The 25451-nt window shown below is 37.9% G+C and overlaps 1 protein-coding gene across 2 annotated transcripts in view; it reads left to right on the forward strand.

Moving 5' to 3' along the window:
• Window positions 1–25451, forward strand: part of Cdkl5 (cyclin dependent kinase like 5) — a 209579-nt gene that overhangs the window by 50195 nt on the left and 133933 nt on the right. For both annotated transcript variants that reach the window (XM_057759435.1, XM_057759436.1), the window contains exons 2-3: window positions 19374–19599; window positions 22753–22787. In XM_057759435.1, the coding sequence (XP_057615418.1) occupies window positions 19536–19599; window positions 22753–22787 (99 nt within the window). In that variant the 5' untranslated portion in view covers window positions 19374–19535. The remainder of the gene's footprint in view (window positions 1–19373; window positions 19600–22752; window positions 22788–25451) is intronic.

A 25451-nucleotide genomic window follows, 5' to 3' on the forward strand; every position in this document is an offset into this window, starting at 1 on the left:
ATATGATAGGTGGTTTTAGATGTTTTCATGATAAAATGAAAACACACACACGCACACACACACACACACACACACACATATATATATATATAGTACATACATATAGCCCCCTTTTATGGTTATATGATGTATGTGTATGAGAATGCATGTGTTCCAGAATGTACACCTCATGTGTTGGTCCTTACTGTCCTCCTTATTTGAGATTATTACCATATATGCCAGGCTAGCTGGCCCCCAACCTTCAGTGTTTTTTCTAGTCTACTCTTCCATCTTAAAGTAAATCCCAGCTACTAAAGTAAGGTAGCTGGGATTCCAGATACCTTGTGCTATTGTGGCTGCCTTTTTATGTAGGTTCAGGGAATTTGACCTTAAGTCAACAAGCTTAGGCAGTAAGTATTGTCCACTGAGTGTTTATCATTTACTTCTCTTCATTTCTTCCTCTCTTTGAGTTGCTGTCTGTTGTCATTTCCTTATTACAATACAGCTTTGCTCCTATCCACCTCCTTTGTGCTTTCGTAGCCCTTAAAGAAGTATGGTGATTCAACATGATTGTCTTGTGCCTCTTGCTTCCAGCATAAAATTGCCTTTCATATTTCTTGTACATTATATCTTCTAGATGTGACGTATCTCAAGTTTTTACTTAGGAAAATACATTTATTTTGCCTTTACACTTGGAGCAGTTGACAGGTTTCCCTTTCTGTCAGCATGTTGAATGTTGACTGTGTCACACTGATGTCACTCTGCTGCCTCCTTTTCTTCACTTCCTCCCTGCCTTCTTTGACATGGTCTTGCTGTGTGTCCCCAGATGGTTTGGAAGTTGTTATATAGACCAGGTTGACCTTAAACATGGGGTGATTCCCCCTGCCTTCAGCATCCCAGAGTGCTGGGACTCTACATGTGTGCCTACCAAATCTTGATTTCTCTTATTTCTAACCGAATACAGCGATTAACCTTGCCGAGGGCACCTTGTCTGTGACAAGTTGCTTTCCTTTTACCGCTAAAACCATTTTCTCTTTGCAGTACTTTGAGTGTGTGTCTTGGTATCCCATTTGAAGTTTGTTGAGGTTCTTGGATGTTGTTTTAGTCACATTCTATTGTTGTGAAGAGAGACCATGGCACTCATGCTCTGGAGCAGTAGCCGGCGTGGCCACAATCTTTAAACAAATGTCTAGAATTTTTGTAACATGGCCAAAGTAATGGTTAAACAAATATCTGGGATTTTTGCGGTCCAGTGAAGTTGACACATACAATTAACTAACACAGTATACTCAAAGGTAGCCCATATTTTCTGTGGTTGCTTAATTTTTATTCTTATCTCATCCTTATCCAAAGGCAGAGAGGCATAGAGGAGGGAGAGGGAGAAGGAAGGTGGAAAGGAGAGAGGGAGAGGAGAGAGAGAAGGAAAGATGAGAGAGAGGAGAGAAAGAAGAGAAAACTGCCTGGCCTGGGCTTTTGAAAATTCAAAGCCAACCCCAGTGACACAGTTCCTCCAACAAGGCCACACCTCCTAATCCTTCTCAAATAGTTGTTGGCTAAGCATTCAAATCTATGAGCCTATGGGAACCATTCTTACTCAAACCACCACAGGTGTGTAGACATATATTTTTATGAAATTTGTGAAATTCTCAGTCTCCTTCAACACATTTTTTTTCTGTTTTTTTTTTCTTCTGGCATCGCTTCTTATGCATTTGTTGTTATGTGTGTTAGTTTAGTGTTATAGAGAAAAAGAGCCAGTAGGGTGTGTGTGGTTGGTAGTATACCTTTTCAAAGAAAGAATTAACTATGTGGCGCCGGGCGGTGGTGGCGCATGCCTTTAATCCCAGCACCCCATAGGCAGAGGCAGGCGGATCTCTGTGAGTTCGAGACCAGCCTGGTCTACAAGAGCTAGTTCCAGGATAGGCTCCAAAGCTACAGAGAAACCCTGTCTTGAAAAACCAAAAAAAAAAAAAAAAATTAACTATATGCTTTTAGAAGCCTATACGTCTCAAGATCTATAGTATGAAAGACTGAGAACCAGGCTAGCTAATGATGGTAAAGTTCATTTTTGTGTAAAATTAGGAGAAGACCCATGTTCCTTGCTACATGATGGTCCAACTGTCAGAACTCTTTTTTATCTAATTCATCTTTTATTCTGTTTAGGCCTTCAGTAGACTGAATAGGATATGCCCTTGTTTGGGAATGCAATCTGCTTTACTAAATGTGTATGTGTGTGTGTGTGTACACAAAGACACATTCATTGATTCGTCTGACAGCTAAAATATGTGGAGCCTTACGTTTAGTGAGTTTTCAAAATAGTTAAGTCCAAACTTTAGGATAGTTTAGTTTAAAGAAATATAGTAAAGTGGTAGAGTTCCCACACGCCTTTGCCATTACCATCTTATATTAGCAGTATATATTAATTGTACTTTATAAATCATTATTGGTGTTGCTAATAAAATTTCCAGACTTCATTCAGACCTCCTCATTTGTAATGTGACCTTGTGACCTGAGAATTCAGGAGAGGTGATAGTCAAATCCTACTAAGAAAAAAAACAACTGTTAACATTTCTATAAAACTCACCCTCTCTGTTTACTAAAGGCACACATTGGAATTCCTTTCTGTTTTTTAATTTACACTTACATATTTATTTTGTGGATGTGTGTGAACACGTATGTATATGGAAGGCAGAGGACAGCTTCTGGAGACTGACTTTCCTCTTTGCGCGTGTGGCTTCCAGAGACTGAACTCCATTTGTCAGTGTAGCAGCAAGCAAGCTTTACCTGCTGAGTCATCTCGCCATCTTTCCTTTCTGTTACGTACATTTGATGTTTCCCAGTCCATAAAGAACTAATAATTAGGTGACAACGAAGCAATAAGAGTAAATTATAACTTCTCTGCACGATTAGAAATTGTTCTCTCAAAGCCCAATTTCTTTCTTAAGTTTTATTAATTCTAATGAATAAAAAATGCAAAAGGCTATAAATTCTTACCCTTGGCTATTACAGGATTTTCCATATATACTTATTTAAATGTTTATTTTTTGTCTACATATCTATTTCCCTTAGGCAAATTATAATTTCCTGGAAGGTAGATATCATCCCCAGAGCCTAGTCCATACATAAAATTAGGCACTAGATGAAAAGAAATAGACAACAAAATATGTTAAGAAATATATTAAGAATTTCCAAGGTTTTGTCATAGGGTAGATAGATCTTAGTTTCATTATCTTTCTTGTCAAAACTCTCTGAAGTGCTCAAAAAAATCTATTTCAGCTCTTTTCTGCCTGTTAACTGAAGAAGAACTTAACAGCCCACATTTGTGAAGGAATGATAAAAACCAAAGAAAAGTTACAGGCTTAGAATAAGATGTTTTAACAATTCATAAATGAGAATTGACCGTGCATGTTTATAATGACAGTAACTGGCAGGGAATAGACTTGTAAGCAATATTACTCTCTATGTGTAGATTATCCACAATACATTTTACAGCAGTACAAATGTAATTATTTGTGATTTTAATTTTATACAGAAAACGTGGTAAAGCTCTTTGAAATACCAGTCATGACTTTTCTGTTCAGGGGCTCACAGAATTTGAAAGCTGGAACAAATCCTATACATTCATTCCAGCAACGAGGAGAGAGTTCATACGCAGGTCTTAGAATCAGCTCTGGAGAGGGTACTTTATAGCAGAGTTGGTAGGTGAAGCATACACAGCGCAACTTCGTGATGACCATGGAGCTCGTGTCTCATCATGGAATCATCATTTTCTCAAAGTAACTTCTACTTTACTTAACCATAGCTTCCAGAAAGACCCGCACACATTCCAAATGTAAATACTATCTTATCTGCTGTTTCAGCTAGTCAGGTTAACATAATCTAATAATTTTAAATATCACAAGTGACTCCTTAGTTTCTTCACGTTGATAAGTCTCCCAGAGAAGATGAGACATGATTATTTCAGCAGTTGAAGGCCTATTAAGATGACAGACAGACAGTCCCCACACACTGCTTGTTGGCCTTAACTCTTCCTAACAGAACTCCTGTTCTATTCTTCAGAGTACCGACAAATCTGAGTGCTATCTTTCACCAATTATGTGACCAAAACCAAGTCCTTTTTACCTCTTTCAGCCTGTTTTTTTTTTCATTCACTAAGAGAAAATAATAGTGTCTGTACATAGGCTAATAAGGAATATTGAGGTGTTTTATATATATATATATATATGTGTGTGTGTGTGTGTATACATACATATATATATATATCCATCCTCTGATGCTTGGTAGCCATATATGAAAGAGCAATTGTTATCATTAATTGGCTTATAACAGCAGTATAGCATGGTAAATGACAGAAATAAAGCAAATATCTCTATAAAATTGGATTTATCATCCTTTGGTTTTTCGAGACAGGGTTTCTCTGTGTAGCCTTGACTGACCTGGGAGTCACTCTCTAGACCAGGCTGGCCTTGAACTCACAGAGATCCACCTGCCTTTGCCTTCCCAGTGCTGGGATTAAAGGTGTGTGCTACCACCTCCTGGCTGGATGTATCTCTTAATTAGAAGTTTGAACTTAAAGAGTTTTCCCAAATGACTCAAGTACTTTATGTCAAGACACAAAAGAGATAGTAAATTCATGAAAATTTACCACTGACACTTGGGGGGGGGATGAGGAAAGGGGTCAGTCTTGATATGTAGCCCTGGACTTGAACTTTGTGCTAAATGTTGGGATTACAAACATGGCAAGCTCATTAGCTTTTAAGTGTGTGTTTGGGCGGGGGGGGGGGGACTTTACAAGAAAAAAACAAAACTTTAAACCCAAGCAAAACTCATAGATGGTTTTTGAACCACCATGTAGGTGCTGGGAATTGAACTTGGGTCCTCTGCAAGAGCAGCCGGTACTCTAAGTGTTAATGTTAAATGACTTGTTTGGGAGTTCTAACTTGGCAAAGAGATTCTAAGAACACAGAAGTTCTAAGGGGAGGCATACCCTGAGAAGTCATGCAAGCTCTGCAGTCCCCTGCCTCACTGTCCTTGCCCTATGAAGATCTTTCAAGCTGTTTCATGGTTATGTTATTATATAGCCTTCAATAAGAAAGCATCAAATGTAACATCTTCTCGAGTCTTGAGCAGTTTGAACCCAAGGAGAAGGTGTGGAAACCCTTGAATTTGTAGTCATGTCATGTAACCAGCCTGGGGCCAGAGACTTGTGACTGGTGTTTGCAATGGGGCAGTCTTGGACTAAACCCTTCAACCTGTGGATTGGATTGGATGGTAGCCAGCTGATGTTAGAATTGGAGAACTGGTATCAGAGGTATGGGAAAAGATGCCCTGCAGATACACAGTCGGGAAAGCCCCACAGGTCAGCACAGCTATCTCCAGTATACAAATGAAAACAAACTCCAGAGATTGCTCAGCTCCACATCAGGCTGGTGTGTAGGAGGGGGCTAGGAACTCCAGACTGCTCTTAGTCTTGTTTAGGCCTTCCTTGAAATTGTTATCTGTTTGAAGGAAAGAACTGATCTTTTCTTCCATAAGGTTTTATCTTTTGAATTTGATTGCTTATATCATTTCATCATTTATTGTTCTTAAAGAAACTGCTTGTCTTTTTTCTTATTGTTTGTTCAAAGTCATTTTACTTACTAAAGTTAGCAGCAACAGACAACTGAAGAAGTGTAAGGGTTTTTTTTTTTTTTTGCTTGATTTTCTTCAATTTTTAAAAAATAGGACACAAGTATCTTTAAGTAAAAATAACTTAAAATATCCCAGGCTTCTTGATGCCTTGCAAAGTTGCTGCTGTCTGGTTATTATTGCCACTTGTTTTTCATCTTTAACATAAGTGGCCCTCACAGGGCTAGCTTAATCACCAGCTGTTTGGACAGCAGTATTCTGTTTATTCTGGCTTTGCTGCTTTTCTGACACATTCTGAAAGGTAATCACCACTTTCCTTCCCTTGTTTTAAAGTGAACTGTACTCGATTGCTCCAAAGATTTACCTTGTAAGTGATTTAGGATCGTAATGAAAAGAGAGGGAGGTGGTTAGGCCTTATTGATTTCATATTGGTCCCTTATGAACTGCTATTTATTATTTGAGGATTTTAGTAGTCATTGTCAATTTTCAAGGCTCCAGGTACTTAAGAATGAATTATGGCCTTGAAAAGAAGAAGGAACCTCAGAGATCATCTAGCAGAGAGGCCTTAGATTTCAACTAAGAGATTAAAATTAGTCAATGTCAGGCACAAATCTGATCATTTATCTTGGTGAGAGAAATCTAGGTTTCAGAATGTATTATGTATAACTACAAGGACTAGGAGTGTGGCGATTAAATGAGAATGTCTGTTTGTCAATGTATTAACATTGTAGCCTGGAAGCTTTCAGAGTTTCCTATGTTGTTGATTTTGAAATTGGTTGGTGTTTTCAGAACTAGTAACTTTCTTGTTGGGACCACAAGCCTTCAAATAACACAGAGACTTCTTATTAATTATGAAAGTTTGGCTTGTCCTACGAGCTGTTATAACTTAAGCTAATCTGCTTTTATTGATCTGCATTCTACCATGTGGCTGGGTTACCTCTCCTCAGTATGACATGTCCAACTTGTTCTGAGTCTGCTGCCTAAATCGGCATGCCTAGATTCCTCCTCCTCTTCCTCTCTCTCCCCAGACATACTGCCTATTCTCTCCTGACTAGCTGTTGGCCATTCAGCTCTTTATTAAAGCAACCTGAAAGCACCTTAGGCAGAGATACATTTTTTAGTGTAGATAAATATTCTATGTGTGAACAGCAGATGCAAGTGCTTGGAAGTAAACTCAAGTCCTCTACAAGAGCAGTAAGCTCTCTTAACAGGTGAGCGATCTCTCCAACCCTTTTCAGCCTCTACTGTGTAGATTTTTGTTCGTTGGTTAGTAGATTTGCAGAGTTTTAAAATCAGCGTGATTCCTCCTTTGTCAATATAATCTTAGAACTGCAGCGTATAAAACGCCAATGGCATTTACATGCATGTGCGTGCACATACACAGAGGGGTTAGAGGGCAACTTTTGGGTTTGATTCCCAGGACCCACCGAGTTTGTCAGCCTTAGCAGCAAGCATCTTTGCCCACTTCCCTGGCCCTAAGTTTCAGTTTTTATTATGTGTATAGCCACATAACATTTTAAATATTGAAGAGCCAGTTCTGTTTTCTTTCTGTGACTGCTCATTTCTTTATTATTTCAGGTGATCTTAAACATTTATTTTGTGCATGTGTGTACACACATGTATACATGCAAGCAGAGTTTCTCTGTGCAACAGCCCTGGCTGTCCTGGAACTAGCTCTTGTAGACCAGGTTGGCCTCGAACTCACAGAGATCCACCTGTCACTGCCTCCTGAGATCTAGGATTAAAGGCTTGTACCAGGCTTCCTTTCTTTAACTTAAAGCTGTTGTTGTTTTCTGTTCTATTTTGTTTTGTTTTCCGGGAGTAGGTGTTACAGTAACTTGGATCACGTTTTCTGATGCATAGCAATCTAGGAAATTCCCAGCTTTGAAAGTTTTTTTTAAAAAAATTAGTTGTTTATGGTTTGGAGTTCAGCATCTATTACTTCATGCTAACCTTGCTAAAATTCATCTTTACACTTTATGTAGGTACCTTCAAAAATAATTTTTATTTGTAAGATATCTTAGTTGGTTGGTATAGTATTAGTATAGTCTCTGAGTTTCTCCTGCCCTGTTTTAGCTCCCTTTTTTCAGTCTGATCGCCAAAGCCTTCTCTGGAAGGTCTTAGAGTTTAGTAGTATTGACAGTGCTGGGAAAATGAGGATCCAATTGCTAATGGATTATTGCATTTCCTTCCTTGTAGAGAGATTGTAAAGAACAGAGCAAGATACATGTTTGTTAGTTTGAAATTCCTACTCCAGCAAGTTATGTGGAACTCATGCTTTCTAAGTATCTGTTTGATTTAATAATAGAAACTGCATTTTAAAGTGTAGATTAATAAATCAGATTACTTCCTGCTACTGAGAGAGTAAAGCAGACCCTTTAGTTAAGGGTCAGATGGTCCTATCTTGGAAGAAAACTAAAGAGCACTACCCTTTTCCCACTTAGATGTGAAAAGCCCCCACAAGAAGGTAATTGGGATGGTTTTCACAGGTTTGCGCTTTCTGTAGAAATGGTTTCCTTCTATCCATGGAGTCTGAGTTTTAAGATGCTTTCAAATCATTTGAAATCTCCTATTATAACAAATTTAGTCATGAACCAAATTTATTCCTGTGCTGTCTTCTCTGAAAAAAATGGTTTCCTCATTTGTATGTATAAAAACAATGCCAGGAACAAAAACAAAACGCATGATTCAACTGATTTTGTACTCTCTTTGAAAAGAAGAAAAGATGTGTTGCGCTGAAGATTATAATTTCAGGCAATGAAGGAAACAGTCAAGGCCCAGGCAGCTTTTAAATTCGATGCTGGTAATTTAGGAACTAAACCCTAAGCCTTATTCTGTCAGTTCTTGTAGTTACCTGCTTACTTGTAAATGCAGGAGGAAGATTGTTTAATTCTAGGGCTGATGAGATAGCTCAGCGAGTAAAGGCACTTGTCACACAAGCCTGATTCCTGTGTTTGGTTCCCCAAACCCACACAGTGGAGGGAGAGAACAGAATTCTGTAAGTTGCTGTCTGATCTCCACACACGTGCCCTGACATGCACGCACATGTGTAGCACGCACATGTGTATTCTCCTTCTCTCTCTCTCTCTCTCTCTCTCTCTCTCTCTCTCTCTCTCTCTCTCCCCCTCCCTCCCCCCTCCCTCCCTCCCTCTCTCTCTCTCCCTCTCTCTGTCTCCCTCCCCCCCCCTCTCACTGAATAAATGTAATTTTTAAATTCTCATTCTTCTAGCTGTTATTTGTTACTGTGAGCCATTGGTTATTTATTTATAAAGTGAATGGCTAGTAATCTAAAGTCTTTACTTTGGAAGGTACCATAGAGGACATCTAGTTCAGCGCAAGAGTCTTTTCTGTCAGGACTGTTTCCAGCCACCCCTTCCTGCCACCTGCTGGTCTCCTCTGTGTTGGTTCTGCCTTAGATATACAGGCCTTCTCTGTTCTCCAGCCCATCAAGCTCTTCTTTGTGTTGCCTTGAATGCTCTTCTCACAGCCCCGCGCCCATGGCTTGCTGCTTTCCATGGAACAGAGTGAGATTTCTCTTGCAGCTCATTCTCAGACCACCTGTCTCAAGGACCCTTCCCTGTCATTTGCCGTAACTTTCATTTTTTATATTTGTCACTCTAAATTTTCCTGTTTGTTTGTTGCCCACATTCCCCTAGCGTCGTGAAAGCCAGAGGCAGCGTTCACCGGTGCATCCTGAAGCCTTCCTAGCGTCGGCTGCCTTTCGCAGCCATCTGACAATATGACCAGTGTGAACAGATGAATATTTATGACCGATCCTTGCCTAATCACTACTGAGCTGAAATCTGTTTCTTTTTTCACTTCTGCTCCCTGAACTCTCCAGATCAACTCCTTCTTTCTCGACAAGTTCAGACAGGAGGTCAGTTGTTTTTCTTAGAAGACAAGCTCAGTTTCTTCATTGGCTCCTCATCTGATTGATTTTAGGAGTGGTCACTCTCGGATTTATCAACCCTTGAGGGCATTTGGGCTTTATTTCGGTATCTAGCACTAGACATGGTATAATATGTGGAGCCTAAGCCTTTGTTTATGTTATTACTGCAGTGCGCCATGCCTTGTCTTTAATCAGAATTTGCTTTTGCCTCCATATAAATAGCTAAGAAACTAAATATATATGGTATCTTAATTAGTCATTATGAAGTCCTAAAACATGTTTTATTATTGAATATCACTGCATAAAAATTCCTAGAACACAAATCTACAATAGTGAATAATTTTAAGTGAATTGTTAATTAAGCCAGCAATTAAGAAACAGAAATGACATCTCCAAAAGACCATCTTCCTATGTGTTTCTTCCCCATTTTACTGTTCCCCAGAGGTAATTAGTATCCTGGTGCTTGTAGCAGACATAACCACATATATGCCTACTTAATGTGCTTTCTAGTTTGGGGTTTTTGTTTTAAAATTGGACATAAAAGAAGAGATGATTTTTTAATTAGTTTTCTGTTGTGTAACAAGTTGCCTCAAGCTCACCTCTAGAAATGACCCGTATGTATAATCTCATAGTTCTGTGGGCACGAGTGTACCCTGGCTTCTTTGAGTTTTCTGTTCAGGATATTATGAGGCTGATACTCTGCCTCTTGTATATTTTTCTTTTTGTAAATAGGTTCTACATCTCTCTATGTAGTTCCAGTCTGGCCTCAGGCTCAATTCTCCCAAATGCTGGAATTCCAGGCATATTCATATTCTACCCTGTCTCTCTGTCTGTGCCAGTGTCTCTCTCTCTCTCTCTTTTCTTTCTTTCTTTCTTTCTTTCTTTCTTTCTTTCTTTCTTTCTTTCTTTCTTTCTTTCTTTCTTTCTTTCTTTCTTTCTTCTTTCTGCAAGAAGTGAATTGTAATTTTGATTTCCAAGGTCCAACTTTGCCTTTTTAAAAACTGTTTTAAATGTGTTTCCTATTTCAGGAATTTCTGGCATGAATGATTTTTCTATCTTTATCATATATCTTCATTTTGAGATTAGTGTTTAGTTCATTTATTGTAAGATTCACATTTCTCATGTATATATATATATATATATATATATATATATATATATATATATATATAAAATTCTGTTTCCTCTCTTCTTTAACTAGCACTTGTTTTGTGCAGGTGTAGGTGTGTGTCACATATGGAGGTCAGAGGACAAGCAATCTGAAAAAGCTGGTTCTCTCCTTCCACAATGTGGGTCCCAGGGATCAATCTCAGGTTGTCAGGCTTGGTGCCAAGTGTCTTTACCTGCTAAACCATCTCTTTGTCTGGCCTCTGGCAGTTTCCTGTTTAAGTATTGATTTAACTTCTTCCCATAAATTTGTGGTTTTGTAATTTTTAAGTTTTATGACTTCTTCCTTGATTCACTAGTGGAATTTTTGGGAAATATATTAATTTCTAAGCATATTAGTATTTCCTAATTATTTTCTTTGTGTTTGATTTCTCATATATTTTTGCTTTGAAAGCCTGATTTCAGCCCTCATAATTTGGTTTGAATTACATTATGGCTAGCATGCCATCAGTTTTGTTCATGTGTATGTACTAAAGCATTAGAAAAACAATATTATGTAGTCAACATGGTGTTTTTAGAAACTATTCAAGATTTTCTAAATGCGGACACTTTTCCTTTTCATTGTGTTCTTTTTGTGTTATTCTGTTGTTTTAATATTCTAATTTGTTGTTCCAATTTTGTCTCTCACTCTTTGGACCATCCAGTTCTCAAAATGCAAAATGCTTGACCTTTTTTTTTCCTTTTGTTTTTCTACTTTAATCCTGCAGTTATTTCACGGGTTATTCTTGATCATTTGAATATGAATAGTCCAGATCCTTGTGAGTCACTTTCTGTTGTAATTGTTTCTCGTGGGCTCTCACCCTGCATTTCTATTCTGTACACTATAAATGAGAAACGATGTGTGACACTTTTATGAGGTCTAGCTTGGTGCTGTTTTTCCCCCTTTTACTTTTCCTAAAACAAGTAGCGACCCCATCAATCTGAATGTGGAATCATTTTAGGCCAGGGTACATTTAGAGGTTTTCTATAGATCACTGGGACGGTATAAGGGCACAGTTCTGGTCTGTCCAAGGTTCTGACATATTTCTGGTTTCCTTTGTCCTGAGACTGTAGCTAGCTCTTTTGGGTTTCAGTTTCAAGTGAGTGGTGATGTGCCAAGCTTTTTCCTTTTGAAACACCCTTGTCTTTGATTTTCGTGCTCCTATATCTGTAAGGATTTCATAAGCAGCCTGTTTTCCTTTCTTTTTTTTCCTCCTGTGTCTTCAAATTCCAAAAGGGATCAAAACAGTTTAGAGTGGTTTAGGCTACCTCTCCAGGTTCTATTTTTTACCTTGATTTGAACCAGATACTTTTTTATAATCTTGTTACCTATCAGAGCAAAAGTATTTTACCCAGCATTTGTATTTGGCCTCAAAGAGACATTTCATTCAAGTTATATAATTTGCCATTAACAGAAGATAAAGTGTCTTTGTTTTCATACCATTTTTCTCTTTCAAGATTAATCAGTATTATTCAATTAAATTTGGCTCAGTTTTTTGTCTCTATGAATACTGGTAGTTACAGCATAGGTTTTGACACCTGTTCTTTATGTTACATAGTCACTGGCACATTTAAATTGGGATTTCTCAGTTTAGCTTCTTTCGGTTGCCACAGGGATTAGGTGCTAACAAATCTTTCCTGTGTTTATTGCTGCCATCCTACCTGCTTTGGGTGTTGGGTTTTCTTAGTGGAAATCATTTAATTTTACCTCTGTTGCTTTGAAATGAACTACAGCATAATTGTCCGAAGAGAAGATGTTTAGATGTTTTCCTGGTTCCTTCAAGCCAGCCTTGGAGAGTGAAGACAAACTCTCAGAAACACCCTGAACATCTTTGATCTGGAGATGATTGTTGTGCATCTCCATCTGGCTGGTTTCTTATCATTGCAATCTCCAACGCCACATTTTTAGAAAAGCTCCCCCTTTTTGAGTAATCAGTTCAGTTTTCTTCCTTTGCTCCTTATATCATTATCTGATGGTAATCTTGGAATTCTCCTCCCTTTGGACAATGAAAAATTCTATGAGGGGGAGGGTCTGTCTTGTTTTATTCACTATGGCCTCACGTATCTTTCCAGTCAACCAGTTAATTATTATTGTGTCTGTCTGTATGATGTGTATATATGTGTGTTTACTATGCTGACTTGAGAGTAGAGAGCAGAGGTCTGGTTGCTTTCACCGTGGGCTCAAGGGATCTGAGCGCAGGTTGTCAAGCTTGTGTAGCAAGTACTTTCCCTTCACTCTCCCTTGTGGGTCTGGAACATGGGAGACAGTCTGGGAATGAATTGTTAAACGAATCAATACAAGATTTGGTTTTTTTCCAAATTGGAACACAGTAAGACAGATATCCCAACACATACCTGTAATCCCAGCACTTGAGAGACCGAGGAAGGAAGATTACCATGAGTTTGAGTCCAGCCTAGGCTATAGATTTTGTGACCCCCCATCTCAAAAACCACAGCAACAAATGATTGTAACTTTTTTTTAACTGACTATTATTGCAAAACCCTTAAAGCAGTGATTCTCAGCCTGTAGGTTGTAACCCCTTTGGCAAAACCTATCTACAAAACACATTACGATTGGTAACAGTAGCAACATTGCAGTAGCAGTGAACATAATTTTATGGTTGGGGATCACTACACCATGAAGAATTGTATTAAAGGGCTGCAGCCTTAGGAGGGTTGCAAACCACTCACGTACAGGGCTGTGCTTAGATGGAGAGGACATGCTTTGGTTTTCTGAAGAAAGTGTAGTGAAAGGGATCAGTGTGATTGGAGCCAAGCAGCCCAACTTGGGAACTAGTAGATGTTTTCAGAAGACAGGTGGCAGGGGTGTGGCTTGAAGATGGACTTCGCCTTTCCTTTTAATGGTGTGGGAAGTCATTCTAGAGACTTTAGTGAGAAGCAGCGTGATCTGACTTAACCGTAAAAAGTTACTCTGAGTCCTATCAGGATTGGACGAAATGGTAGGGATATTGTCTTATTGTTGATACTGCTTCTTCTTTGTGTTTGCATCTGTTGCACTGCCTTACCATGCCAGTCTGGTGCCAGGAGCACCTTCTTAGTTTCCATAGCCCCGTTAGAATGCTCCGTATATTCTGCAGAGTATTCAGTCATGCCCTCCTGCCTAGGCCTGACTTGCATTCTTTTTTCCTTTTCTCCTTATAAAAAGGGGTAATCGCTTCTACTTGTAACTCTGCTCTTCTATGTAGACTTTGAAATCAGCTTGCTTGATGAGAATTGCATTGACTATATGGATTAACATGAGATGAGTTGTCATTTTTGTAGCATTGAACCATGTTAGTCTTAAAATTTGAATAATTTTTATTTATTTAGGTTTTCTTTAATGCCTTTGAAAAAGGTTTTATGCATTTGCATTAGAAATCTTAATTATCTTTTGTCATGTAAAATCCTAAATTTTTCTTTTTGTTCTTGTAAATGTGGTCTACTTAGATGTTTACAACTATATTGATATTTATGTATGAAGTCTATGTTCCTCTCCCTTGTTAGCTTCTGAACTTCTAACAGTTTGGCAGTTACTATCCTGTCACACCTCCCTCCCTCCCTCCCTCCCTCCCTCCCTCCCTCCCTCCCTCCCTCCCTTCCTTCCTCCCCCCCCCCCCCGTCCTACTTCTGCAAACAATAACTGTTTTAAAAGGAAGAAATAAATATAAACAAAGAAATTGCCTTTGCTGCTTATGGGATCTGAAACTTGTGAAAAGTAAGGGTCCCATGTAGGGTAAGTAAGTAGACAGGACTCGCCTTTTTAGACATGATGGTGAGAATGTATGTGGGGGCAATGTAAACTAACTTTTCCCCTTCCTTTCCCTCCCCTCCCTTCCTTTCCCCTCCCCTCCCTCCCTCCTTTTCCTTCCTATCCTCCCCTCTCTTGTTCTTTTCCCTTTCCACTTCCCCATCTCTCTTTTTTTGTATTTTATATTTTATTTATCATTTCTGTGTATGTATACGTGTGTGGAGAGGATATCCCTTGGTAGTTGGTTCTTTCCTCTCATCATGGAATCCCAGGAGTTGACCTCAAGTTACAAAATTCAAAAGTTCTTTTTCTTATCTGAGCTGTCCTCAGCCCCTCTTGTTTGTTATCATAGGGTGTCACTTTATCGTCCAGGCTGGCCTCCTGTGACTACCTTCTTTCTGAATGCTGGGGTCATAGGTGTGCATCACCATTTCTGATTTCTTTTATATTTATAGATAATATCTATAGTTCTCTCTTTTGAATCCTCTACATTTTATAAATTTATGTGTGTACATGTACCCCATACTTTGCTGGGAAGCCTAGAACCTAACACGTTGTTTTAATACTGTTTAGAAAATAAGTATGAATAGGTAGAGTTCAATGTTACATTTTTTAATATTTATCTTTCTATCTGTTTATCTATCTATCTATCTATCTATCTATCTATCTATCTATCATCTATCTATCTTGGTTTTTCCAGACAGGGTTTCTCTGTATAACAGCCCTGGCTGTCCTGGAACTAGCTCTGTAGACTAGGATGGCCTCAAACACTGAGATCTGCCTGCATCTGCGCCCTGAGTGCTGGGATTAAAGGCATGCACCACCTCTGCCCAGCTTAATATTTACTTTTAAAGATTTTAGTTTTGTGAACATGAGTGCAGTACCCCAGAAGACCAGAAGAGGGTGGTGGATCCCTCGGAACTGGAATTATAAGCACTTGTGGGCAGCCTATGTAGGTGCTGAGAACCAAACTTGGATCCTTTATAAGAACAAAGTTCTCTGAATCACTGAGCCATCTCTCCAGTCTCAATGTATTTAATTAAAACAAAACAAAAATTGCCTGATAATTTACATTTTAGACGATTGGTTGCAGGTTTTTGTTTTTTTTTTTTTCTTTCTTTCTTTCTTTTTTTTTGTGACAACATCTGACTGTGTAGACCTGACTGGCCTTGAACGCATGGAAACCCTTCTGCCTCTGCCTTCTGAGTGTTGGGATTAAAAGGGCGTTTCACTATGCCTAGCTGTTGCAGGTTCTCTGTGGTCACATATCTTTATTAGGATAAGGACATTTAAAAATCATTTAATTATGAACATGCTAATTCTGTGGAAGTCTTGACCTAATTTGCATTCCCACCATCATGTCTGAGAGAATACTTCTTGTCTACGCATTACATGGGGTACTCTTACATTTTTTAAGTTTGAGATTCTACAGACAACAAAAAAATTCTTAGTTTAGATTTTTCTTACTTTTATAACATTTTTAAAAACTTAGTTATTATTTGTAGAAGAAACAGGGCAAAAGTTATTTTTTTAAATAGAAGAACTACAACAAACAAACTAGAGCATTGTTTTCTAGAACATCAGTATTGTCACACTCAGTACTGTCTAATCTGTAAGCATGTCAATTTTGTCTGTTTTGTTTTGATCTTGAACTCACAATTTGACTGAGGCTAGGTATGGACTGCTGATCCTCCTGCCTCAGCATCCCAAGTGCTGAAATGACAGTTTTATACCACCACGTCTGGCTCGATTTGGGCTTTACATTTCTGGTAGAATTGCCACAGAAGTTGTGATGTGATGTGTTCTCTCAGGAGACATAATGTTGATTTCTTCCATTATTGACCATATACTTTGATTGCTTAATTATGGTTGTGTCTGGCAGGATTCTTCACCATTAAAATTACACCTTGTCTTTTTGCAAGTAATAGGTGTCATGTCAGTGAATCCTTTGAGATAAGATATATTGCTTTTCCTGTAACTTTCAACTGTAAGCTTTAGCACGTATTGGTGACACTTGCCTGAAGTAATTATTAGCAGAGTTATTGCCAAATGGAGATTTTGTAATTCCATCACTACCTTTATTATTTGTTAGAAAGCTTCATAAAAAGCTTTGCCTGCATTTATTTATAAACACATTTTTATTTTAGTCTGCAGATTATAATTTATTACTATCTTCATTATTTTTTACTTTTGAGATATTACCCATATGGCCAGTATGAATCAGTTTAGCTTGGCTCCTGAGTTCACTTGATATGCCCCTGTTATTCTTTAAGCGCTTCCTTACGTTCTGGCTCTGCACTTTTTCTGCTCTAGTCTTAAACTAGTCACTTCTCCAAAGAACCCGAAGTCCTTTCCCTAGAATATGCACTGTGCTCAGAGCTGTTGCTATGTACTACCTGGAGGCGCCCCCATGGCACAGAGGTAGGGCATATATGTGTGCGGGGACATTGTGGCGGAGCAAATGAATGTAGACAGATTATATAGATATATACAGCTTTAATAAGGAAATAGACTTATAGGACCACAGGTTCCCGCGGCGGAGCAAAAGACAAAAAGGGCTGCTGGGCTCCCGCCCGGCAGATTTATCCGTAAACATTAGCCCGAGGCGAACACGCCCCCAATGGGTGGGGCTATGTCCCTACATCTCCCCCTTTTGTCTAAATAAGATAGAACCAAACCAAATATAACTATATACAATAATAACAAATAATAAATATAACAAACAATATTGAGAACAAAACTTTTGTTAAACATTTTATCTCAAGGAGTCTAAATAACATAGAGAGTAACTACAATTATATAATCTTTAACTCCGTCAAAGATCTGAGAAGGGAATAAAGATTACTTAACAATCGAGAGATATCCAAAATGTGTAACAATTGACAGAGACAACTGACTACCTGGGTAATCACCCAAAGTCTTGTTTGTAATGTTGAGTCAACCAAATTTGGCTAAGGCCTAACATAACTGGCATACCATTATTAAAGGCAAGGAACTTTCTTAGGACTATCCTACCCTGTCTTGGCAAGATAAGACAATCCTGTTTTATCCATTTAGGGATATTTTGTATCTTTGTTAGAAGTTGAGGTATGGGCTTTTTTTAACCCAAAGGCCAGTTTTGTCAAGAAGACAAACTCCCAGTGGAGTGTCTTTGGTGTTTAACGTTTTTTTGGGAGTAGAGTGGTGTTGTCAGGAGTAATTGTGTCTCTTTGGCATAGAAATTTTAGGTTAGATTAAAGGCCATTTTTTATAGTTTTTTGAAGAGGCTGAAGATCATATTATTTATACTAAATATAATCTTTATGTAACTAAAAGACCTGATAAATTTAAAAATAAATATGACAAACATATAATTTTTAATACCTATCTAACTTTGAAGACTAAAAGAATAAACAACTGTGTAATATATGAAGACAATGATCTTTAACTGTAAACAATGTCATAGTATCAGAGGTAGAAATGTATAATGTAATATGGTAGAAGTATCAATATAATATAGACAAAGTTATAAGCATACTCATACAAAAATAGAGGTAGGAACACTCACATTTAATATTTAACATATTAGTATACAAGAAACAGTACCAGTACAATTTTTTATAAACAGTAATTTACAAATACCAATCATCCCAAAAAACCAGTTAATCCCCCTTCTTCTTCCTCTTCTCTCTCTCTTTTTTTTTTTTTTTTTATTTTTATTTTTATTAACTGCTCTGTGGGGGTTGTTGTTTTGTGACCGTAGTGGCCTGGAGTGGGGGAAGGGAAAGCGAGCAGGGAGCACGCTGTAAATCGCCTTTCTGAGCTCAGGCAACTAGCCGGGAAAGGTGGAGCTTGCGCCCCCCCTGCGCCGGGTCGGGGGCAAAATAGCCCCACGTTGGGCGCCAAATGTGGCGGAGCAAATGAATGTAGACAGATTATATAGATATATACAGCTTTAATAAGGAAATAGACTTATAGGACCACAGGTTCCCGCGGCGGAGCAAAAGACAAAAAGGGCTGCTGGGCTCCCGCCCGGCAGATTTATCCGTAAACATTAGCCCGAGGCGAACACGCCCCCAATGGGTGGGGCTATGTCCCTACAGGACATAAACATTTATGTCATTTTCTTGCCCTTTTGCATTTGTATTTCTCTTTTGTGAGGGTAAGAAATGAAAGTCTCAGTTCAGTACGGGGAAGGTAGGCCTCATAAGGCCCCACTTTGAGCAGAGAGACTATTGGCAGTTAACAGACGCTGTCAGTCTTCTTCGGAGATGTGGCCCAGGGTAGGTTGTCCGTGCTCCAGTGGATGGCGCCCTATACCCATGCACATCCTGGCTATACTAACTGGACTCTGTATGTTTTACAAAGAAAAGACAGGAAGTTGGGAAGGAGAAGTGGTGGCAGGTGTCTAGGAGGAGTTCGAGGTTCAGGTTGAGGGAAGCAAAGTGTGTGTCTGTGTGTGTGTGTCTGTGTGTGTGTGTCTGTGTGTGTGTCTGTGTGTGTGATGAATCTTCATGTATGAAATTCCCAAAGAATAAAAATAATTCACAACAGAAACAGATGTCTCATTACTCACTACATACTCAGTTCTAGAATACAGACGAGAAGTTTCTTTAGTCTCAGCACTCCAGCACATGGCTGTCAGAGGCACATGGCTGTCTGAGTTCCAGCCAGGGCTACATAGTGAGACTGTCTTTAAGAAATTATCCTATCACCATTAAAGAAAACATCTCCAATCTGAGTGGTTGAGTACAACGTTGTTGTTATTAGATTGAGGATATTAGGTAAAGTACCATGTTCAAAAGTTAACTGGTCCCCCTTAATTGTGGTCATGGTATTAATTTTAAATTATAAGAGGCTCATTTCATTTGAGGTTCTTTCTCCCTAATTTTTTTTACAGCATATGAAAGAAACATTAACATGGTTTAGAAAACGTTTTACAATGCTATAATAAGTTCAGTGTTGTAACATAATGCTAACGGTGTTTCACTGTGTTTGTTCTTTCAGGGACACGTTTAATACTTCACCATTGAATAAATGTATGAAAGTTCCTTGCCAAGCATTCTTCTTTGGGACCTTCTTTTTTCTGCTTACTGAATAATTTTTTCAGAAGTTCCTTTTCTTTGGTGCCATGTTCTGTGGCCTACATCAAAAGAGGAGTTTGTCTTCATGAAGATTCCTAACATTGGTAATGTGATGAATAAATTTGAGATCCTTGGGGTTGTAGGTGAAGGTAAGTTAGAATTTCACCTTTGAACTTCGGAACATTTTATCATTTCATTCATCACCAAAAACTTCATTCAGATCCTCTTAATTTATCATACCAATTCGGATGTGCACCTAAGTGTGCAGCAGTAAAAATAAAACTGTTCTTCTTATTCCAAATGAAAACCAATGACATTAAAAAACATTAAAGTTTAATAGATTTTTTTTTGAGACCAAGTCTCTCTGTGTATCCTTTGATGTCCTGGAACTTGCTCTTTAGACTAGGCTGGCCTTGAATTCGGAGTTCTGCCTCTGTCTCTGGAGTGCTGCGATTAAAGGCACGAGCCACCATCCCTGGCAATCAGGGATATTTTAAAACTGCCCTCATTTTATTCTTTTCACAGTATTGTTTCCTTAGTCTATGTATTTTTGTTATTTTTATATTGTATATCATTTAAGCTTATATTAAGTAACTTAAATTTTATTTGTATATGCTAACTTTAATTCACTATATGGTAAACAAAGAAATAACTTCCATTTATTTGAGAATAACAGATCATAGTTTACAAGCTTTCAGGTACACAGTTTGGTTGTATTTTATAACATCTTAAATCAGCATGCATGTTAGGGTTTAATGCTATCAATTTTTATTTATTGTAGTACATAACATGATGCTTTTATGATCAAAGACACTATTGATTTGATAGAGTATAATTATTTCTTCAAAAATAGAATTCTAGAACATGATGCTTTTATGATCAAAGACACTATTGATTTGATAGAGTATAATTATTTCTTCAAAAATAGAATTCTAGAAAAAGATAATTACCCTATTTTTCTTGCTTAGTCATTTTGACTCTTAGAAATAAATTTGCAGAAATTTATAAAAATTATTTTAATACAGTATCAGTGAAAATGTGGTTTCTTAGCATTTATAAAAAGCAAATATTACAAAATTTTGTATTTTAGGCTTTTAAAATAAAATTTGAATTTCAAAAATTTAAAAATTTTACAGAGCTCTTCAAGATTTTAATATTATGTTGCCAAATCCTTCGCAAATAAATAGAAGCTATGAGAGTCTGATTGTAAATTAGGTGCTTGATTCAAGGTCTAAGGTTCAGACCACACCATTTGGTTCTTCTTCCTTCACTAGCCAACTCCTCTTCTTCTCTTCATTGATCCTATGTATGAAAATTCACTCTTAATTGTTGACCTGTTTTATAAAATTTGCCTTTTTGGGCCAGCAAAGATGCTTGAAGCCGCCAATGCTGAGAATCTGAGTTCTGTCCCAGAACCACAGGTCAAAGGAGCCGTCCTCTCTTTCCACATGCACTGTGCCATGTGTGCACTCCCCTATATGTAAATGAATGTAGAAAATAAGTTTTCAACACTGCTTGTCCACATTTTATTTTTCAAAGCTATTGCAGTTAAAGATGTATGCAATCAAGGGAGAAGGGCGTGTCGAGTATAGCAAGGTTGGAATGTTCCAAAGTTTGGGTCTGACTGCCTAGATAACCTTCATTAAGCGTCAGTTAATGATAATCTTCTTAGGTATTGGTTCAGATTAGCCAAAATTGCAAGGCTATTTGTTTAAGTCAGACATTGTTGTTCCGCTTTTTCTTAGTAAACTCACTCAGTTGGATTTGGGGTAGGAAGTGTATCTGTCTGGCATACACATTCCTGTGACCTAGATGATGCATTTTCACTTTATAGAAAAGTTTCTGTGGAGTGCCAATTTCCTGGTAACTGTGGCATTCATTTGGATGGTTCTAATTGCTGCTTCCATCTTAACAATGATTCTAAGATTCATGCCTCTCCAGCAAAATGAAGGAGCCACTTTAAGGTGTGCTAGACTCTTAGAGACATATTTCCCAGTTTCATCTCACTCAAGTCCACCCCTTCTCATAGTTACATTCAGGAATTACCTGTTTGGTAACAAACATGTTTGTCATGGTTGTTCAGAGCTCCATCATATATGTTATGCCTTGATTCTTTGTGTGTGTCTGTGTGTGTGTGTGTGTGTGTGTGTGTGTGTGTGTGTGAGAGAGAGAGAGAGAGAGAGAGAGAGGCAGGGTTTCTCTGTCTGTAGCTCTGACTGTCCTAGAACTCACTCTGTAGACCAAGCTGGCTTTGAACTCACAGAGATCCACCTATCTCTGCCTCCTGAGTGCTGGGATTAAAGGTGTGCAGCCCACCCCTCACCGCTGTCTTGATTCTGTTAATTAGATTTTTCATATTGTAACTTTAACCTTAGTTTTCTGGGTACTTTCCTGCCAAGATACTTTGAGTTTACTGCCTACATAATAGGATAACTAACTCAAGAGCTAGGAAGAGATCATATCAGAATAAACCAAAGAAAGTGGGAGTTCTTGGGATCTATGCTCCTAAACTGAACTTTTGTGCTTAGAAGGATAGAAACTCTTACTATCTAATGGGATTACTGACTCTGGTCATTTTGGGGGGCATGAGTGTATGTGTGATACTGAACATAGGACCCAGGACCTCATGCATGGAAGGCAAGCACTCTACCACTGAACCTCACCCCTAGCTCCAACATATAATATTCTGCCTGTTAGGAAATACATTACAGTATTCCAGAAGATGTATTACGTGATTCCTAGGATAGAATTTACATGGGTAAGCTCTGCATTTGACCTTACCCTTAGTTTTAAGTTCCCTAGAACCTACTGAGTTGATTTTTATTTGAGATGTTGTCTTGTTGTGTACCCCTGACTGTCTTGGCTGTGCAGTCCATGATGGCCTCACGCTGATGGCAGCCATCTTGCCTCAGACTTCCAAGTGCTGTGCCTACCATGTGCACCACTATGTCCAGTTCACACAGCTTCACAGTCCTATGATCTGTTTATTTTATTTATGTATTTGCCTAAAATAACAGATGTGTATAGTGAATATTTCTTTTTTTTTGAGACACGATTTGTGAAGATTTTTTTTTAAAAAAGAAGCATTTCAAGATACTTATTGAAAGCAATGACTTGTCTATACTGTTGGTTTATAAAAATCCATACTAACAGATCCATATTCTATTTGTATGTCTCATGAGTTTGTTACTCTAGAATATTGCCATAGGTGTTGTTTTTCTAACATATGCTCATAAGCAATATAAATATAGAACTATAGTTTGTATGCATGTCTCTGATTGCTTTCTTCTTTTTAATTATAGGAGCCTATGGAGTTGTGCTTAAATGCAGACACAAGGCAAGTACATGATTTTTACAAGGAAAAATATGTATTATTTCAACTGTTTTGAAAGTAACGCAATGTTGTTTACACGTGGGCATGTAATTAAAATTGTCTGGTTGAGTAATGACTCTTAATGACATAGAGTTGATATGTTAACCCAGAGAAAAGGCAACTTTGGGGATAAGCGGCATCATGGTAAGTGATCATTAGTTTCTATTTTTCCAGCTACATGCTATTTTTTTTAAAGCCAGTCTATTTGTGAAAAGTTATATAATGGCAAGAAAGAGGTTGGATGGAAAGAAGGAAGATAGTGACATATTAAATTTATAATGAGTTACTCAGAAGCAAGGAGGAGTCTTGTGTGATTTTCATGGAGGCCCAGTTGATTACTGGATGGATCCCCATCTGGGTTTTGAAAGGTAGTGAGTGGGTAGATGTTTGGCTGTGCACTGGGATTTGGAATAATAGTATATAGTTATGCGTACTGGCTCTAGTTGGTCACTCTCAAAATCAATCTTATTATAGGTTTTTGACTACAGCAACCATAAATTATTCATAAAGTCATTTGAAGTTTCCTAGCTGTTACTTACTGAATGTGTCTTGCTCAGAGGCTAAATTTAAGATGGCAAGTATTGAAATTACAACAATTTTAAACATGTAGTTAAATATTTTTCTATTTGAATGTAATGGTCAAAGTAGTGGTATTTGGCCTCATGTTATTTTGTTTTAATTTTAAGATCAAGGCTTTAATATTTTGTGATTTTTTTTGGTGATACAGTTTGGGTCTGAAATGAATTCAACTATTGGACTCAAATCACTTAATCATTTGAATCTATCATCCATCAATAGTAATATTTATCTATAAATAATGAAAATTAATTTTTCTGCTGGCTTTTTCTTATAAGTACTTGCTATCTTTTGACTTTAGAATCCATGACAGTATAGTTTTGTGTTGTATATCACAGATCTATTTTGATACAGTGACTTTCCAAGTCTTGAATTTGAATGTTTGAATTATTTTTATGTTGAAAAATAATCTGTAGCTCTTTGTCAGTAACTAATCCTCAAAAATTGAATGCTACTGGCTCTTAATTAAGGATGATTAAGAATTTAAAATAAATGCAATCAAAAATAAATTTAGTACCTTGAATACCTCGTTAAGAAGTATTACTGTAGTTTGAAATTAAACAAATGCAAGTTCCCTAATGAAATGCTCTTCTTTTAATGAGTTTCCTTGAGTTATAATACATTTCTAAAGCTTCAGGAAACAGAATTTCTGGTGGGGGATGGGGCTGGGATATTACTTGTGAAAAATAGGGTGTTAGTTTCCAAGTTAAATTTGACTCTTGTGAGCCTAATGCTTTTCTGCTATGACTCTATTTTGTACAGCATTGTAAATAGATGCTTCAGTTCTTACTTGTGGGTTTTACTTTTTTATTATTTTTTGTGACCTGGCCTCAAACATCCCAGGCTGTCCTCATAGTCACTGTGTAGTCTGCAGTGGGTGACACTGAACTTCTAATCTCTCGCCTCTGCCACTAGAGTGCTAGGATTAACAGTTGTGTGTCCCTGCAACCCAGTTGTGTGCGGTGTTGGGGATTTAACCCAGGGCTCTTGTGAGTATGAGGCAAGTACTCTATGAAGTGAGTTACATCTGTACTCAGTCCTAGTGGTGGGTTTTGGACCATAAGGAATTGGGAGATACATACATGTCTAGCATGCGTATACATACATATGTGTTATTTGGTTTTCTAATATATTAAATGTATGTGTGTGTGTGTGTGGTTTAGATATTTTCTGCTAGTCTTTATTATTCATTGACCCTTATCCTTTCCTTTCTTTGTCTTTTGATTTTTTTTTCACTGTGGGGGATGGTTTGAGATTAGGTCTCATGTAGTCCAAACTGTCGTCACACTTCCTATTGAAGTGAAGATGACCTGGAATTCCTTATTCTCCTGCCTCTACCTTCACTGAAGTTACAAAGTATGCACCATCACACCTAGCAAGACGCAATCTCATTTGCAGAAAACTAAAAATAGTTTTTAAACTAATTCATATAGACCACAAGGGCAAGAAAACTATAGTATATTGACCCTTGTAATTAAAAATGCTGTACATATAGTTACTAGGAATTAGAGTTCACATTCAAAATGGGTTTCTCAAACAGAGGATGCCCACCCCCATCCACTTTCCTTCAGGCCCATCTTGCTGGTACTACGTAGTATCAAAACCAAGTATATATAAAGACACTATTCTAACAAACAAGTAAATGGAAAGATAAAAGCAAAATACTCCAGCTGGAGGTGTAGCCCATTTGATAGGGTCTTACCTGGCGTACAGGAACACCTAGGTTCATTTCACAGTATAGCATAAATCAGGCATGGTGGCACATACCTGTGAGGTCCCAGCACTTGGGAGATAGAGGTAGGAAGATAAGGGATTCCAGGTTCAAACCAGTCAGCCTGGACTAAAATTCGCCTTCTCCTGCTCGTCACTAAATGAGAAACTCAGATCAGCATTCAAAGCATTGTTGCTTTTCCCTTTCATGCATCTAAAAAGATTATCACAGGATGGAAAATTTAAAGCATAAATTAGTGCCTAACTCAGAATAATATGAAACTCTTTTTAGCATCGGCAGCTGTTTAGTCGCTTGACTTGTTAGAGTATATCCTTTTCCCA

Source organism: Chionomys nivalis, chromosome X, assembly GCF_950005125.1.
Source record: "Chionomys nivalis chromosome X, mChiNiv1.1, whole genome shotgun sequence".
In the NCBI taxonomy this organism is placed as follows: domain Eukaryota; kingdom Metazoa; phylum Chordata; class Mammalia; order Rodentia; family Cricetidae; genus Chionomys; species Chionomys nivalis.